Raw genomic sequence first — 18734 nt, 5'->3', positions numbered from 1 at the left:
TAGCCTATTCTCATTCTAAAAATAGATTAGCCTAGTCTTTCTTTTCTAGAAGGTTCTAACTATAGATAGTTACCCATGCTCTTATGATAGTTTCTAAATACCAGAATCTAGCTTTATGGAATAGTAAGGTGTGAAAACAGTGTGCTAGAGAGCCAGTTAGTAGTAGCTCTAGAAAGGTAATGTTAGGTTTTCAGGAAGTTTGAGAGCTAGTTGACATCACCCTATGGTGAGAATATTTACAACATGAAAGTGGCAAATTGGATAAAATTCATTTGCAGTCATTCAAAAAGAGGATTCAAATATTGCATAAGTAATTGAAAATTTAAAAATCTAGACACGCTTTATATATCTGCCAAAATTTGCATATGTGGCCAATGATGACTAAATAAAACAAAATAATTTAGGTATCTAGAGTATAAATATATATGCATGCACACACACACAAACATATATACAATTTTTGGGGGGCTTACTTTGAAAATAAAAGACAATGGCATTTAATTACACTCAGGAAAAATGTATGCTTTAATTTTGACTACAGTTTTTAGTAGCAAAACTGTAAAAAATAGTATGAAAGAAATAAAATCATACAGACTTGCAAAACTCATTTATTTTTAAAAAGGAAACATAATTAAACCTTGTTGATTGGCCAAAGAAATTATGAGCACAGCTGGGTCTTTTAAAATGTGTGCTGGTTGAAAGAGCTAGAAAATATAATTACCTCCTTTTGAAATCAATATCATTTTTAAAAAACAAATCAAGATGTATTTAACTAAAAGCTAGGTGGGAAGTGACAGCTAAGTGATTCAAATAAAAGTAAAAGACTAATAAATGTGATATAGTAAAAATTTCAGTTAGCTAAATCTTACTCATGATACATTTTAAGTTTAATAATGTTATTAATAATAGGTGTATATTATTGGATTCATAATACATCTCAGATATACACACTGTAAATTTGCTCATTTTCCTCTATACAGCAATCATATGTGAATTCTGTAAATGGGGACTCTGAATTTCAAAAGGCTTAAGACCACATAGGTTGTAAGTAGCTATAGTGGATTTCTAACTCAGATTGGCTGGCTTCAAAGCTCCTGCTACTTTCTGTCAGTCATTCTTCCTTTCTAAATATATAAAACTTGTAAATAATATGTAAAGCTGTAAAATGTATGTAACTTTAATTATAAACACAGTTCTGTTTAATCAATGCAAAAAAATTTTTAATGTATACTATTAAGACTTTTTTCCACTGATTGAAAATTATTGCAAGAAAGCAGAGGATACACTTTACATGTGTGTGGGTGTTAGAAAATTACATTTTAGGAGTAAATTTTATACTCCTCTTGTACCACACAGATGTTGACCCACAAGTGTTAAGTACAATAAACATATTTATACTTCAAGCCCCTTTCCCTCCACATAGTAGAAGAATACTGAATGCTATTTAATACCTAACTTTCATTTAAAAAATTATGAGCTCTGCTCTGTGACATGTGAAAAAATTATTAAATTCTGAGTTTTGACAGAATGCCTTAACTCTATGTAAAATTACAAGCCGTGAATTGTCTGCAGGGCCCAGATGAAAGCTTTATTTTGTCACAGACTTTACTTTATATCATTTATATGCTATCTTAGTAGACATTCAAAATAAGTGTAGAAGATTTTTCAAATCTAATATAAAAAGTAATTATGATCATTTTTATTTTTCAGACTTCAGTGAAGAGTGAATTTCCTAGTGAAATTCATAACTGTGTTACCTTCAAGTTAGTCTCGAAAATATTCTGAATACATAGACAATAATTGCATTTAAGGTCTTAAGTTTCTATGTAAATGTAATTTCATTTAAGATTTCTAAAAAGTATTTTGGGGCTTCCCCAATGGCTCAACTGGTAAAAAATCTGCCTGTAATGTAGGAGACACAGGAGACGCAGGTTCGATCCCTGTGTCAGGAAGATCCCCTGGACGGGGAAATGGCAACCCACTCCAGTATTTCTTGCTGGAAGAATCCCATGGACAGAGGGCCCTGGCGGGCTACAGTCCACAGGGTCACAAAGGATCAGGTGAGACTAAGCTCGCATGCACATACACACGTGAAATTTTAGAAGCTTCTTATATAGTTAGTAGTTCTTGAGGCTCGACAAAATGTTTTATGCCACATGTGGGAATAAAGGAAGGCTTCATGGGTAGATGTTTATCACAAGTTAATATACAAATATACATATGTGTCTTTCTAAAATTGCTCCCCCCCTTGAAATGGACAAATAATAATATTATCCAGGTATTTCTCATAAGTTGCTCTAAACAAAAGCACAGGTTATGCCTCCCAAAATATCAAATTTTGACAGCAAACATCAAACTGCCATGATAGTATACCCAAATGATTACTTTTAATTACCTGTGGGCTTATCTTAAGCAGCTTTCATCCCCAACTTGATTGTAATCTGCCTTAGGATAAGCACTACGTCATATTGTTCTATGTCCTAGTACATTACATAATGAACCATTCATGTTTGTGTCTAACAAACCACATTCTCAGCATATAGTATTTGGCTATGGATGCCTGATTCAGAGATGGATTATAGCATAAATTGGTATGCAAATGGCACTTTATTATTGAGCCTCAGAGTTCAACAAGATTATTAATTTCTTTCTTTCTTTTTTTTCTTTTTTTTTACTTCCTGGACTTTCTGTTCATCTTGGGGTAAACCTGAAACTGTTCTAAAACATATGAATTAAAAGTATATGTTTTCCCTGATTTTAAGTTTAGCATTTACTAATTTAAGGATATGAATTATATTTTTGGAAAAGAATGCATCGTTTTGAAACACATAACATACAGTCTATGCATAATATAGTAACCATTAATAAACTATGAAACAAAATGCTTTAAAAAGTGCCACTGCAGTCATGACTTCTAATTCTAAACTTTTTTAGACTGTTAATTTCTAATACTCCTTTCTCCACAAACCAGCAGATCCGAGAGCTGACCATCATTCCTACCTTCTTTTGTCCAAAAAGGGTAACTCTATAGTCAGTGTCTCTGATGTCAATCTCTTCCTTCATCTCTCAGAATAACATTTATATAGTAAATGGACTCTCATCTTTTTTTCTTATTCATTGCAGCTATTCTGGTTTCACTGGTCTCTGTCAGCAACCAGCTTTGTGTACATATTCTTTATTGCATAACCCAGTAGTTCTTAATATGTTACCATCAGATATTCTTTAAATTATTTCATCTTTTTGGTTAGAGCTCATGTTTCAGACTTTTTTCAAAGTAAATTTCACCACAGGTTTTCTCAGCTCAAAATACATATTAGGTAGTAAATACTAGTAATAATTTCTATTAGCTATTCCCTATTAGAGCTCACCTTCCCTATTAGTTGGTGAACAATCCAATGCTTGGTGAATTCTGCTTCACAATGATAGGAAGAGTTATGGGGAGAAAGATGATGATATATGACTTGTATACATTGGGAACCATCAGCAGCACTTCTTTGTCTTTTTAATATTATTATGCTCAAACATACTTGCATCAGAATTTTTCATCATATTTTGGAAAATTATTAAATCACAAGTTGATTTAATCATAGAGCACTGATTTTATTTTATATTTTATTTTTTTTAGAAAGCAAGTACTACTCTAGTGTAAACAGAATTCTGCCTGTTGAGAATATATAAGTAATGTTCCTTGAATGTAAGTCCTAAATTCATAGCCTTCTCCCAATTGTGAAAATTCCTTTATGAAAGCAGTCACAAATTGACTTAATACAGATTGGTCACCCTGAGATGGTTTTCCTTCTTGCCAAGACAGCTGCAGTAGAGAAACAGATCAGAAAGCATTGAACTCTACCAACCGCAATCAAAAGGAAACCAACTGCTGCCTGGGGCCTGGGCTAGAATCCTGAGTTGATTGGGATTTTCCAATCTTTGTTATTTGATTACTGTTATCTATTACTTAATATTTTATATCTATTTTTTATACTTGGAAATTAAAGCAAAATCAATTTATAAGTCATTTGCTATTAATATTCCCATATAATTATTTCTACAATTACTATTGTGGTTAAAAAATACCTATGTGATTTACTTCTCAAACTCTCTATATGAAGAAAGTTGTGAGTAGACAATATAATGGGTTCATAATGTTGTTCAGTAAACACTTATGATCTTATTTTTTAACCCATTTAAGAATGTTAGTTAAGGGAACCCTCTTGCACTGTTGGTGGGAATGCAAACTAGTACAGCCACTATGGAGAACAGTGTGGAGATTTCCTTAAAAAACTGGAAATAGAACTGGCATATGACCCAGCAATCCCACTCCTGGGCATACACACCAAGGAAACCAGATCTGAAAGAGACACATGCACCCCAATGTTCATCGCAGCACTGTTTATAATAGCCAGGACATGGAAGCAACCTAGATGCCCATCAGCAGACGAATAGATAAGGAAGCTGTGGTACATATACACCATGGACTATTACTCAGTCATTAAAAATAATTCATTTGAATCAGTTCTAATGAGGTGGATGAAACTGGAGCCCATTATACAGAGTGAAGTAAGCCAGAAAGAGAAACACCAATACAGTATACTAATGCATATATATGGAATTTAGAAAGATGGTAACAATAACCCTATATGCAAGACAGAAAAAGAGACACGGATATATAGAACAGACTTTTGGACTCTATGGGAGAAGGCGAGGGTTGGATGATCTGAGAGAACAGCATCGAAACATGTATATTATCAAGTGTGAAACAGATCGCAAGTCCAGGTTGGATGCATGAGACAAGTGCTCAGGGCTGGTGCACTGGGAAGACCCAGAGGGATGGGATGGGGAGGGAGGTGGGAGGGGGGATCGGGATGGGGACACATGTACACCCATGGTGATTCTTGTCAATGTATGGCAAAAACCACTACAATATTGTAAAGTAATTAGCCTCCAACTAATAAAAATAATTGGGGAAAAAACAAGAATGTTAGTTAAACATTTTAGGTACTCAGATATCAAGGCAGAGTATGACTCTTCTTTACCTAAAACTATATACCTGGCTACTAGGATTCTTTGCAGGAGAAGAAGCACACACAGTTATACACACACAGACACACACACAATTTGACTCTAGTTTTTAACCTTCAGAGGAGACAAAAATTCATACAGTGATCCCACTGGGCCTTGTGAAGTGTCACCTCAACAGTTTCATTGGAAATATCACAATTAAACCTGCAGCTTCATTTGTAGACTAGCCAAAAATAATACACAGATCCCTTCAAAGATTTGTCCATTTTGCAATGTAAAATAAAACTCTGCTAGGTACTGTGTAAAATCTAAACTTCTAGGTTTTAGGTAGACTTTTGTTTCTAGAACTAAATTTTCATATGCCTGAAAAAAAATGTCTAACTCCTAATTCTATCGAATCTATCATGTTCAGTTGCTGAGGTCCTTAGAGCCCAGTCCCCACTAATAATCGCTAGAGCTTGCAGTTGATTACTGAGTGCCCAGAGTATGCAGTTACCGTGCTAAACGATTTACTTAATTTAATCCTGTTCACTTTAATTCTGTGTTAAATATGAGGAAAAGGCAAGTTCATGGTTGAATAAGCAGACAAATGGCAGAAACTGTGTTCTTAACATCTGCTCATTCGGCATCTTGGGTCATAAATATTCTGTGTAGTTTTCACACCCATATCTGTGCTAAGTGGACTCAGTGGCTCAGTCGTGTCTGACTCTTTGTGACTCTGTAGACTGTAGCCCACCAGGCTTCTCTGTCCATGGGATCCTCCCGGCAAGAATACTGGAGTGCCTTGTCCTCCTCCAGGGGATCTTCTTGACCCGGGGATCGAACCCGTGTCTCTTACATCTCCTACACTGGCAGGCAGAGACTTTACCACTAGTGCCACCTGGGAAGGGGTAGCTATATTTAATATCACAATTAAATAATGATGTTTCTTGAATCCTTGTTCTTGTGAAGAGGCCATGCAATAGCTAAGGATATTTAGGGATCTGAAAGAATGCTTTCATGTATCTTTCTATAGCTGAATGACACTTGAGCCCTAAAAACATCACCTAATAGTATATGAACTCTGATGAGCATGTTTAGTCATTCTGAGTCTCTTTATTTCTCCTCCATAACTACAGCAAGTGGAACTAGATGATTTGTGGGAATCTAAGTTCTAAAATTCATGTGTTTTAAATCAAAGTTTATTAATTAAGCCAGCTTCATTAATTTAATGATATATATTTACTAAAATAATGAATTTATCATAGCTCTTATGTGCTTTAATGTATCATTGAAACACGGCATTGAGAAAAACACTTCCTGAGCAGTCTAGTCATTGGCTGGGAGGAGATAGGGCTTGGCTGTGGTATGAAGGTGGTGGTGTTTATACATAAGGCATTTACAGTACGTTCTGATTCAAGTTGGTCATTCTTAGAGTTGCATAACTTGCATTTATTAATGTGTTGTCTCACAGATACAGAGAACATATTGGTGTTTGCCAGAGGGAAGTTATAGGCCTGGGGGTCATGGAATGGGTGAAGGAGATCAACAAGTACAAACTTCTGGTTATAAAATAAATAAGTCCTGGGGATATAAAATATAGCATGGGAATAAAGTCAATAATATTGTATTAAAATTGTGTGGTTACAGAAAATAACTAGAATTATTGTAGGAATCATTCCACAGTGTATATATATAAAAGCCTTGAGATCCCTTTCTATATCAGACAGCACCATACAGTTTTTGCAATGAGGGCCTAGAAAATTCAGCACCAATTCTGCTAGCAGCTTGATAAATCCCTCGGACATACAACAGAACTTCCATAAAGTTTATTTTATATTACGGAAGACAAGTCTATATACACTTCTAAGAGTGTAAGGGCTTGCACTTAGGCTGTTGTTCCGAGCCCTTTTTTGGCAATTCACTGTATATTTTTTGGCAAGTGACTTTAATATATTTTTATAGCAGTAACTCATAAATTATTGAGCTTTTTATTTATCTTCATGTCTGCTTTGCACCTCTGGATTCTAGACTCTAGGTAATTTAACAGTAAGATACATGCCTTAATTCATCTTCATATTCCCAATGCTAAGTACCTAATTTTGAATCTCTTCTGGATCTTTGATTTTCATGCTGAAATCATGGATTGTGATTTCCGTGATAACCCTAAAGGGCCTTCATCTGTTATAAAAATTTGAATGACCTTCAGCTTAAAAATAAAGAGAAAGTGCCACTAAATATTGCTTTATATTAACTAATTTTTCAAAGCACACGTCTATCACGTAATTGATGGCAGATGAAGACAAGTAATACTAAGTCTAATTTATTTCTATAATGCCATGGTTATACACATTCAGATAAAAAATTACCAAATCAGTGTTAGGGTTTTAAAATTTAAAACCCAAGAGGTTAAATGGTATACCAAGTGAAGAAACAGATTGCATGTAGTTCATAATTCCCACCCTCAGCACCACTGACATTTTGGACTGGATAATTCTTACTATATTTATATACAGGGAAATATGAACCCATTCAAGATAAATGGGTGGTGATGACTGTCCTGGGCATTGTAAGATGTCTAGCAGCATCCCTGACTTCTACTCACTAGATGCTATAGCAAGCCCCAGCTCCACTTTAGTGTTGTCAGATACTGCACAGGACTCCCAGTTCAATTTAAAATCCAGATAAACAATGAATAGCATTTTAGTTTAACTATACCCCAAGTATTGCATGGGACCAAAAGAAGTTAAAAACTGTCACTATTTCAGATGACCTGATACTTTATATAGAAAACCCCCAAGGACTCCACCAAAGGACTGTTGGAACTAACAAATAAATTCAGTGAAGTTGCAGGACACAAAATTAATATACAAAACATATGTTGCATTTCTAAGTTAATTTTTGTGGGAGTATAGTTACTCTACAATGTTGGGTTAGTTCCTGCTCTATGGCAATGTGAATCGGCTATACATATATCGCCTCTTTTTTAGATTTCCTTCTCATTTAGGTTGGGCTTCCCCAGTGGCTCAGCAATAAAGAATCCGCCTACAGTGCGGGAGCCACAGGAGACATGGGTTAGATCCCTGGGCCAGGAAGTTCCCCTGGAGAAGGGCACAACAACCCACTCCAGTATTCTTGCCTGGAGAATCCCATGAACAAGGGAGCCTGATGGGCTCCAGTCCCTGAGGTCGCCAAGAGTCAGACTCGACTCAAGCGAGTTAGCACAGCGTGGCACTCGTTTAGGCTACCGCAGAGCAGTGATATGTACTAGTGACAAGTTATCAGAAAGAGAACTCCAGAAGACAGTCTAATTTACAGTCGTATCAGGAAGAATAGAACATTTAAGAATAAATTTAGTCAAAGAGGTGAAAGACCTGTACGTGAAAAATGTTTAAGATATTGATGAGAGAAATTGAAGAAAACACAGATAAATGAAAAGGCATTCTGTATTCATGGATTAGAAGAAGTAAGACTGTTCAAATGCCCATATCCGATTTAAATTGGCTAGAATTCCTTTAGCTGCTGTCATCTTAAAATTATAGGAAGAAGGAAGCAAAGAGAAGGACTTAGTTGTAGGATCTGCCAGTTTATCCTAGGAGTGCAATGCAATGCCAAGGTAAGATTATTACCTACTGTGAGAAGCCATCTATCTATAAGGTATGGATGACTTTAGAGACCCAAATAACCTATTTTTAAGGAAATTCTGAGATATTTGTTTTCATATTATTTATATCCGTATTCATAGCAAGTTATTAAATAGGTAACAATTTAAGAATTATTCTGTGGTATTACCAGTCTTTTTCTCTCATTCTAAAATGTAATCAAAAAGTGTATAGATTTTATAAAGTATCTCAGGTCTTCATATTCTTTCCCTTTACGTAATTACATCATGTGATTTTGCATGATTGTGTGATGTTACTAATAGTAATACTTGCTTATGTGGGTAGCTACTGCTAAATATTGACATGGTCATATATACTGAATTTTGATTATTCTCACTTGCAGAATTAGTTGCAAAAAACATGTCCAAATGTATTGGAAAAAAGTCAAATCTGTAAACTAAAATTTAATATAATAGTAACTAGTCTATTTCATAAAACTTTCAGCTATACATGGTTAACCTTTCAATATCTCCCAGCAAGTAAGAGCCTAAATGCCTTTAAGAGAAATAAGATGTTCTTTATAAATTATCTGTTTAAAACATACAGTTGGCAACACAAATACTATAAAAATAAATATATCTTCTGTTTCATAATGTGAGATTCATCTGACTTATTTCATTCCTGAAAACATAACTAGACAATCCCATGAATAATCAAGGAAGCAATGAGCAGGGAGATTGGATGATGAAAGAGTACATCCACCAGTTGATAATCACTGGTCCAGCCCATAGGATGACTTTTGCATGTTAAATACAACTATTACTATTATCAATACTAAACTCTTATTAAAATTATAAATTTCTTTTTTTTTTAATCTTTGATAATTAGGCTTGGTAAAGAGCCACCTACAATGTAGGAGACTTGGGTTTGATCCCTGGGTTGGGAAGATCCCCTGGAGAAGGGAAACGCTACCCACTCCAATATACTGGCCAGGAGAATTCCTTGGACTATACAGTTCATGGGGTTATAAAGAGTCTGACATGACTGAGTGACTTTCACTTTCACTTCTTTATAAGTAAAGAGAAACTGTTATAATGGCTACAGATTTTTCATATCAATGCTGTAAGAAATAGTGGATAGTTTCAATGCTAATTTCTATTCTAGATTTGGCACAGTAATTTTCAACACCCCCCCCTTTTTTTTTCACTTACATACCTCAATGTATAAGAGACACATTCATTAGTAATAGAAGCTTAGTATGGCTGTGGTTCTCAGATCTGGAGAATGGATCAGCTAGAGGATTAAAAAACCCCTGGGGAAGATCGTTTACTCTGAAAAATCCCAGGAAAGTTTGAAATGCCCACTCATTAAAAAGCTTGAGTAGCAAGTTGGATAAGTTTCTCATATGACAGGAGATTTCCCGTTTAAATGTGAAAATTACTAGCATCAATAGGATTAGTCTATAAAGTTCCCTACCTGTATCCACAATTCCTATGCCTCTGTAAATATAATCCTTAGCTTCCAATATCTGCTATTTGTGGAGCTTTGTTAATAGCAGAGCATCTCTCATTTTGAATAGCCTACAAAACGTTAATACAAAAAGTTGCAAAGAACTAAAATTGACTGTAGCTTAGCATTCATTCTTTCTTCAGAATATGAAATAAGTATTCATTTTAGCCTGAGTTATAAGAGCATTCTTTTACATTTTGATATTTTTACAGACATTGGTAAATTATGTTCTTCATTTAGATGAGTTAATAAGTTTATTCAGGGTAGCCAAAAATATACTCAATCAGACTTTATTATTTCTCTTTTGCTAAGAGGTATTCTGTGCCACTAGTGAACAGACCAAGCCCTTACATTACTTGTCTTCCATAAAACATTATTATCTTTTGGCATCCTCTTGCACTAGGGGAAATAAAAAGTCACATGTGGAGAAGTTCTAAATGCTAGACAGAAATGATCCTTGGAGGGCAATTTTTATCCTCCACGGAAGTATTGCAGACTTCTTCCATTAGCATAGTCCCAGGGAGCAAAAGGTTAGGGAACTGGGACTGCCAGCTCTACCTGAACACATAAGTCAACATTTCCTCCAAGCGACGAGGGAGTGTGAGAGTGCACCCACGTGTGCATTAAAGTATCTGAGACGAGAAAGAACAATTGTAATATTTTACATTGCAATGTACTGTACAGATGGTGACATTTTGTTTGTGGCTGTAGGGAAGAAAGGAAGGCAGTTTCCAGACTCCCCTCCCTCAACACCTACCATTTGGCATAGGATATGGGAGGCTGAAGAAAACGGAGGGAGTTTTGCCTCGGTTGAAACAGCTGGGAAACAGATGGAAGCTAATGTGCCATTTGCCAAAAGCCTCGTCCAAGGCTCCCACCCATTTTCCACCAAAGAAGAGTTAGTCAGGTGAAGGTAGAAGGAGCTTAAGGGTCAGCAAATGATGGACTTTGGAAAGTGCAGGCAAGAAAAGTCCAAAAACATATTTGAAATCCAAGATTATAGAAGTCCAGAAATGCAATCCCAAGGAGCATGTTTTTAATAGGAAGGAAAAAGTGGGAGCATCATGGGTGGAAACCACAACAGAATCATAGATCCAAGGGTATAAGTGCCCACAGAATTAATTGACATTGGTGCTACTCTACTTTAATTGCACTGACAGTCTCTTTTAGGTAATGAAATCAAGATGCACATACCCACTCTTTGTCATGTTAATCACAATATAATTATTCCTGGGTGATCATTGTAAATGTAACTGTGCACAATTCACATGGTTTTAGTCATTGGATTTCACTTTGTGAGCTACTTAGGTTTGGAATTCAGGCGGTTGGTTAAGTTGCTTTTGGATATAAATGTTGAATTATAGCCAGACTTTTGTTCAAATTCAATCACTGGATGTATAAACCATCTTCTTGTATATTTCTAGTTTCAGGGGACATGCATATAGATAGATACACTGCATGTAACCCTTCTTCCAAGTACTGGCCCAAGTTTTGTATGTTTGTGTGTGTCTGTGGTATTTTTGAAGTACTGTTGGATACTGAGGAAGTTAAAAGAAATTGGTTTCAAAAATAAACACCACTTAATAGGCTTTCCTCAATGTGAGTTTATTCATTCATGCTTATATAAGGGAATGTGTTAACCATGAATCATTCAAATTGAATTGCTCATGAGAAAAAATGCTCTGGCTTTGCTGTCAGTTTTGACTTAATATTACTGAAGGGAGTAAAGCATTGTCCCCTCATAAAGAATAATTAGCCACAGATTTCAAACTGAATGTGGCTCCAAATTGGCGAAAATACTTTTGATTCACGTGAGAACATGCATCCTTGTGAGAGGGACCTATCTGAATATTCTGGGCTATGATTGAGTTTGCCTCTGCCAGAACAGCCCATGGAAAAGTTAAGGGGAAAAAAAAAGAAAGCAATCATCGGAAAGTTTTGTTCACACGTTACCAGAATAGCAAAATGCACCGAAGATGTGGAAGTTTGCAAATCTGTAGCTAAAAGAGTGGATAATGGACAGCAGGTTCCACTTAGAGCCAGGTAAATTGGCATTGTGTAAACACAGCCGAACTGAGAGTTCGCACATCATGTAATAAGTAACTCATCCGGTCCCAGTGGCTTTCAGTAAAACACAGTCAGACTGTGTCTGACATATCGCAAACCACTTTTCACACCGGATAAAGCCTGCCTGCCCTGCTAAGGTAGGGAGCCAGTCAACACGGGGTTATGTGACAAGCCCGGAAATACGATCTATGAGTCTAAAGAATTTCCGACAGTGCCACCGTACCGTTCAGTGAAACGCCCATGATCCCTCAGAGAAAAAGTAACGGCCCTGCATGCCAAAATTTTGATGTGAACCTATTGCCACTGCTGCTTACGTGTGTGTGTGTGTGTGTGTGTGTGTGTGTTAGTCGGTCAGTCGTATCAGACTCTTTGCGACCCCATGGACTGTAGCCTGCCAGGCTCCTCTGTCCATGGAATTTTCCAGGCAAGAATACTGGAGTAGGTTGCCATTTCCTTCTCCAGGGGATCTTTCTGACCCAGGGCTGCTACTTAGACCTAGAAAACTTTGCATTTGGCCTGCTTTGATTCTGGTAAGAATCAAATCGAAGCTGTTTAGCTTTGGGCACCTTGTCTAGTGGATTTCCATTTTGCAGGCCCCTCTTAAGTTCAGTTAGACTTCCCTCAGCCAGACAGGAAAAGAGCACTTAAAAAACCCATCTTTGCACATAGCATATTTAAATATCATTAGATGAAGAAACAAAGATTGCTTTAAAAGACCCTTCATAAAGCTGTTCAGTTCAGTTCATTTCAGTCACTCAGTCCTGTCCCACTCTTTGCGACCCCATGGACTGCAGCATGCGAGGCCTCCCTGTCCATTACCAGCTCCCGGAGACATGAGTTTCAAACTCATATCCATTGAGTTGGTGATGCCATCCAACCATCTCATCCTCTGTTATCCGCTTTTCTTGCTTTCAGTCTTTCCCGGCATCAGGGTTTTTTTCCAGTGAGTCAGTTCTTCGCATCAGGTGGCCAAAATATTATAGTTTCAGCTTCAGCATCAGTCCTTCCAATGAATATTCAGGACTGATTTCCTTTAGGAAATCATAAAGCTGTACCTTACTACATTTGTCAGTTTAAAAATAAATGTCCCTCTTTAGGTTATCTGATGGTAATCTGATAGATTCGTTATTTTTTCTATATCATTTATCTCATTTGGCTTCATAGAAGAGTTCATTGTATCACTATGTGATTAAGGCATTACTATTTATATGTAGATGCTCAAAAATAACTAGAAAACTGAATTTTTGAGAGTATACAGACATGCTAGTTTATCTTGATTATGTTTATATTTCACTGAGGATAAATTTGACATGAATTATTAGAGCTGGTATGATTATATATTACTTGGTATATGTAGAATTTTTTTCACTATAGATATGCATGAATATTAAGAATGTCTTCTAACCTACATCTCAGGGATATTATATGGACAAGTAAGATTTGCTTTTGTTGTTTAGTCACTTGGTCATGTTCAGCTCTTTTATAACCCCATGAATTGAAGCCTGCCAGGCTTTTCTGACCACGGGGTTTCCCATGCAAGAACACCGCAGTGGGTTGCTCCTTCTCCAGGGGATCTTTCTGACCCAGGGATTGAACCCCCATCTTCTGCATTGCAGGAAGATTCTTTACTGCTGAGCCACAGGGGAAGCCTGATTAAAAAAATAGTCTATGTTAATTATGTTTTGAACTCTTAGAAGAAAAAATGCCATGATATACTGTATAGGACATTATAAAATGTTGTGTTTGGCTAGCTGTGTTAGATGTTATGCATCCTATGTTTATCTCATGTATAGTGAAAAGTCATTTAAAATTCTGTTCATATTTTGAATTAAATGAGCAAAATTTTATTTATAGATTCCACACTGCCCTAAGAATTATGCAAGAATAAACAGAGCATTGTTATTGCCTTTAAGGAGACTGCACTTAAATAAAAATTAAAAAGGCAATAAATTCACACACACACACACACTCATACACACACACTTAAGTATACACACTTATGTATGTTTAGTCCAAGCTTGAACTGACTTTTGTGGTCTAGTGCTAAATATTTGAATTTCTCAAATAATCACATACTGAGTCACCACTATTTTTAGGATCCCTCTGTTCAATTAAACTTAGAACTCAAGCTTTTATGTTGAAAAACTTATTAGAAGAAATCTTGTATGTGAATAGTTTTAGATAAAAACTTGTTTACTAGAAAGTCTTTGTTTTTTCTTGTTATTAATATTATAATAGCATATTAAGTGAAAGTGTTAGTCACTCAGTCATGTCTGACTCTTTGTGACTCCATTGACTGGGGCCTGCGAGGCTCCTCTGTCCTTGGAATTCTCTAGGCAAGTATTGGAGTGGTTTGTCATTCCCTTCTCCAGTGGATCTTCCCAACCTAGGGACTGAACCAGTGTTTTCTGCATTGAAGGCAGATTCTTTACCATCTATGCCACCAGGGAAGCATATTAAGAACAGTTAAGCGTTTTTGTTTATATTGATATTCCAAAAGAAGAAAATTAGACACAGCCCCAGTTAGGCTGTGAGTCACCTCAGGGCACATTGGAAAAAAATGCAATTTATCTCACCCTGTCGAGATAAATCTTACTGTCTTTGGTTTCTCTCTGTTTTTACTGTGTCTAATAGAGTACCTGGAAAAGTAGTTACTCAGTAAATGTTTCTGTTATAAATGAAATGATTGAATGTGTTTGAATGAATGAACTAAATCTAATTCTCTTACTTTTCTTTCCCCCAGACTCCCAGGAAGGAAATTACAAGTCAGAAGTCAACAGCAAACCGAGAAAGGAAAGGACAGCTTTTACCAAAGAGCAAATCAGAGAACTTGAAGCAGAATTTGCCCATCATAATTATCTGACCAGACTGAGGCGATATGAGATAGCAGTGAATCTGGATCTCACTGAAAGACAGGTAATGTTGGACATTGTCATTATGTATTTTTAATTGCTTTGGGTCAACAATCTTCTCTCACCATTTAAAAAATATTTAGATCAGTTCAGTTCAGTTGCTGAGTCGTGTAAGACTTTGGGACCCCATGGACTGCAGCACGCTAGGCCTCCCTGTCCATTACCAGCTCCTGGAGTTTACTCAAACTCATGTCCATCCAGTCAGTGATGCCATCCAACCATCCCATCCTCTGTCACCCCCTTTTCCTCCTGCCTTCAGTCTTTCCCAACTTCAGGGTCTTTTCAAATGAGTTAGTTCTTCCCATCAGGTGGTCAAAGTATTGGAATGTCAGCTTCAGCTTCAGTCCTTCCAATGAATATTCAGGACTGTTTTCCTTTAGGATTGAATAGTTTGATCTCCTTGTAGTCCAAGGGACTCTCAAGAGTCTTCTCCAACTGCTGCTGCTGCTAAGTCGCTTCAGTCGTGTCTGACTCTGTGCGACCCCACAGACAGCAGCCCACTAGGCTCCCTGGTCCCTGGGATTCTCCAGGCAAGAATACTGGAGTGGGTTGCCATTTCCTTCTCCAATGCATGAAAGTGAAGTCGCTCAGTCGTGTCTGATTCTTAGCTACCCCATGGACTGCAGCCCACCAGGCTCCTCCATCCATGGGATTTTCCAGGCAAGAGTACTGGAGTGGGGTGCCATTGCCTTCTCCGATCTTCTCCAATACCACAGTTCAAAAGCAGCAATTCTTCCTTACTCAGCTTTCTTTATGGTCCAACTCTAACATCCGTACATGAGTACTGGAAAAACCATACCTTTGACTATGCAGACCTTTGTTGGCAAAGTAATGTCTCTGCTTTTTAATATGCTGTCTAGGTTGGTCATAGCTTTTCTTCCAAGGAGCAAGCATCTTTTAATTCTATGGCTGCAGTCACCATCTGCAGTGATTTTGGAGCCCAAGAAGATAAAGTCTCTCACTGTTTCCATTGTTTCCCCATCCATTTGCCATGAAGCGATGGGACTGGATACCATGATCTTTGATTTTTGAATGTTGAGTTTTAAGTCCGCTTTTTCACTCTCCTCTTTGACTTTCATCAAGAGGTTCTTTAGTTCCTTTTCGTTTTCTGCCATAAGGGTGGTGTCATCTGCATATCTGAGGTTTTGATATTTCTCCTGGCCATCTTGATTCCAGCTTGTGCTTCATCCAGCCCAGCATTTCTCATGATGTACTCTGCATAGAAGTTAAATAAGCAAGGTGATGATATACAGTCTTGATGTACTCCTTTCCCATCTTGGAGCCAGTCTGTTGTTCCATGCCCAGTTCTTACTGTTGCTTCTTGACCTGCATACAAATTTCTCAGGAGGCAGGGTCTGGCAGTCCCATCTCTTGAAGAATTTTCCAGGTTGTTGTGATCCATACAGACAAAGGCTTTGGTTTAGTCAATAAAGCAGAAGTGGATGTTTTTCTGGAATTTGATCTAATGGGTGCTGGCAATTTGATCTCTGGTTCCTCTGCCTTTTCTAAATCCATCTTGAACATCTGGAAGTTCTTGGTTCATGTACTGTTGAAGCCTGGCTTGGAGAATTTTGAGCATTAGTTTGCTAGCGTGTGAGATGAATGCAATTATGTAGTAGTTTGAACATTCTTTGGCGTTGCCTTTCTTTGGGATTGGAATGAAAATTGACCTTTCCCAGTCCTGTGGTCACTTCTGAGTTTTCCAAACTTGCTGGCATATTGAGTATAGCACTTTAAGAGCATCATCTTTTAGGATTTGAAATAGCTCAGCTGAAATTCCATCACCTCGACTAGCTTTGTTCATAGTGATGCTTCCTAAGGCCCACTTCACTTCCATTCTAGAATGTCTGGCTCTAGGTGAGTGATCACACCATGGCGTAGTTATCATGATCTGTAATTCTAGATATCTAGATCTGTGATGCTCAAATATCATTGGGAAGACCAATTTTCTCTTTCATGATGAAGCTTTTGCCCAGCATAATGATATAATTAAGGAAGAATAAAATAAAGTGAAGTGAAGTTGCTCAGTCGTGTATGACTCTTTGTGATCCCATGTCCATGGGATTCTCCAGGCAAGAATATTTGAGTGGGTTGCCATTTCCTTCTCCAGAGGATCTTCCCAACACAGGGATCGTACCCAGGCCTCCCGCACTGCAGGCAGCCCCACCAGGGACTCCCTGAAGAATAAAAATAGTCATATTTTAAAGAAAACTGTTTATTCAGTTTATGGAATCATCGTTTGTTCTGTGATTATATCTTTCTTATATTTTTTGTTTTTAAAGTATTATTTCTTTTATATAATGATGGCATATGGAGAGGACTTTTGTTTGTTTTTTATATTCATTTATTTTTAATTGATAATTGCTGAACAGTATTGATTTGATTTCTGTCATACATCAACATAAATTAAGCGTAGGTGTAGATATGTCCCCTCCCTTTTTAACCTCCCTTCCACCTCCCACCCCATCCCACACTCTCGGTTGTTACAGAGCCCCAGTTTGTGTTCCCTGCGTCCTACAGCAAATTCCCATTGGCTATTTATTTATATATGTCAGTGTATATGCTTCCATTTTACTCTCTCCATTCATCGTGTTTGTTTATTTTTAAAATCTCCTTATTTTACATAATAGAAATTTGGGAACCCCATGTTAGTTTCCTCTGTTGCTCAGGATAGGGTTTATGTCACAGTAATACATTAACCCTTATATCTGAATGACATAAGAATAAAGTTCATTGTTTGTTCACTCTCCATACTAACTTTGCAAGTCCAGTATTCCAAATAATCACTCAAGACCCAGTCTGACCTTCTGGCATCCTGACATGTGGTGTCCTTGGCAAGAGGTAAGAAAAAGCTGAAGGTTCATGCATTGACCTTTAAATGTTTTCACCTGGAAATGACCCATGTCACTTCTATTTACACACTAATGTCTGAAAATATTCAATGGTACTACTTAAATTTAAGGGAGCTGAGACATGGTAGGCGCAAGGGCACATAGATCATTGGTAAATATCTACCCAACAGCTCAGAATATTTTTGAAATTGTATTTGTCTCAGAAATTAAAAATTCAGGTACCCAGTCATTTAGAGAAACTTTGAAATGATTAGCAATCTGTGAATACCAGTTAATAAGACATAAATAATATCTTAATTAATTACATTTTAGATCCTTTCTTGGATGTTATTTGAATGGCAAATGATTTGCTCGAATAGTGTTCCCTGAGCACTCTTTTATATATGGGTTCTGATTTTCCCTAGAAGAATCTAGCCTACTGATGGTTAATAGTTGCTAATCTTTAGAAAAACATTCCTGAAAGGCAAACGCAAACATCTTTATGGACAGTGCAGTTATGATTGGCACTCTTAGGAGCAGAGTCTCATTTCCTCTTTCCCTGTGTGCACCTCCTCCAGGGATCCCATTGGAACCAAAGAAATATCAACAGGGTGTGGACAAATGAATACTATCTTAGGAGAGCGAGTTATTTTATCCAACTTCTTAAATCATTTGCTTTCCTTCTGTTAATTTCTATATTTCAGCTTTTAGTAGGATCATTCTGGGTAGTGAAAATATACAGAGGAACACTTTTATGTGGTTCTATTTATTGGCAGTTTATATTTTATTAAATATTATGACTAGTACCTAAGTTA

At 36.9% G+C, this 18734-nt stretch overlaps 1 protein-coding gene across 1 annotated transcript in view; it reads left to right on the top strand.

Moving 5' to 3' along the window:
* Window positions 1-18734, top strand: part of MEOX2 (mesenchyme homeobox 2) — a 70029-nt gene that overhangs the window by 35058 nt on the left and 16237 nt on the right. The window contains exon 2 of the mRNA XM_061166308.1: window positions 14920-15092. Coding sequence (XP_061022291.1) covers window positions 14920-15092 — 173 coding nt within the window. The remainder of the gene's footprint in view (window positions 1-14919; window positions 15093-18734) is intronic.

This window comes from Dama dama, chromosome 18 (assembly GCF_033118175.1).
Source record: "Dama dama isolate Ldn47 chromosome 18, ASM3311817v1, whole genome shotgun sequence".
In the NCBI taxonomy this organism is placed as follows: domain Eukaryota; kingdom Metazoa; phylum Chordata; class Mammalia; order Artiodactyla; family Cervidae; genus Dama; species Dama dama.
Note: the sequence above shows the minus strand (reverse complement) of the source record. Positions and strands in the feature narration are given on the sequence as shown.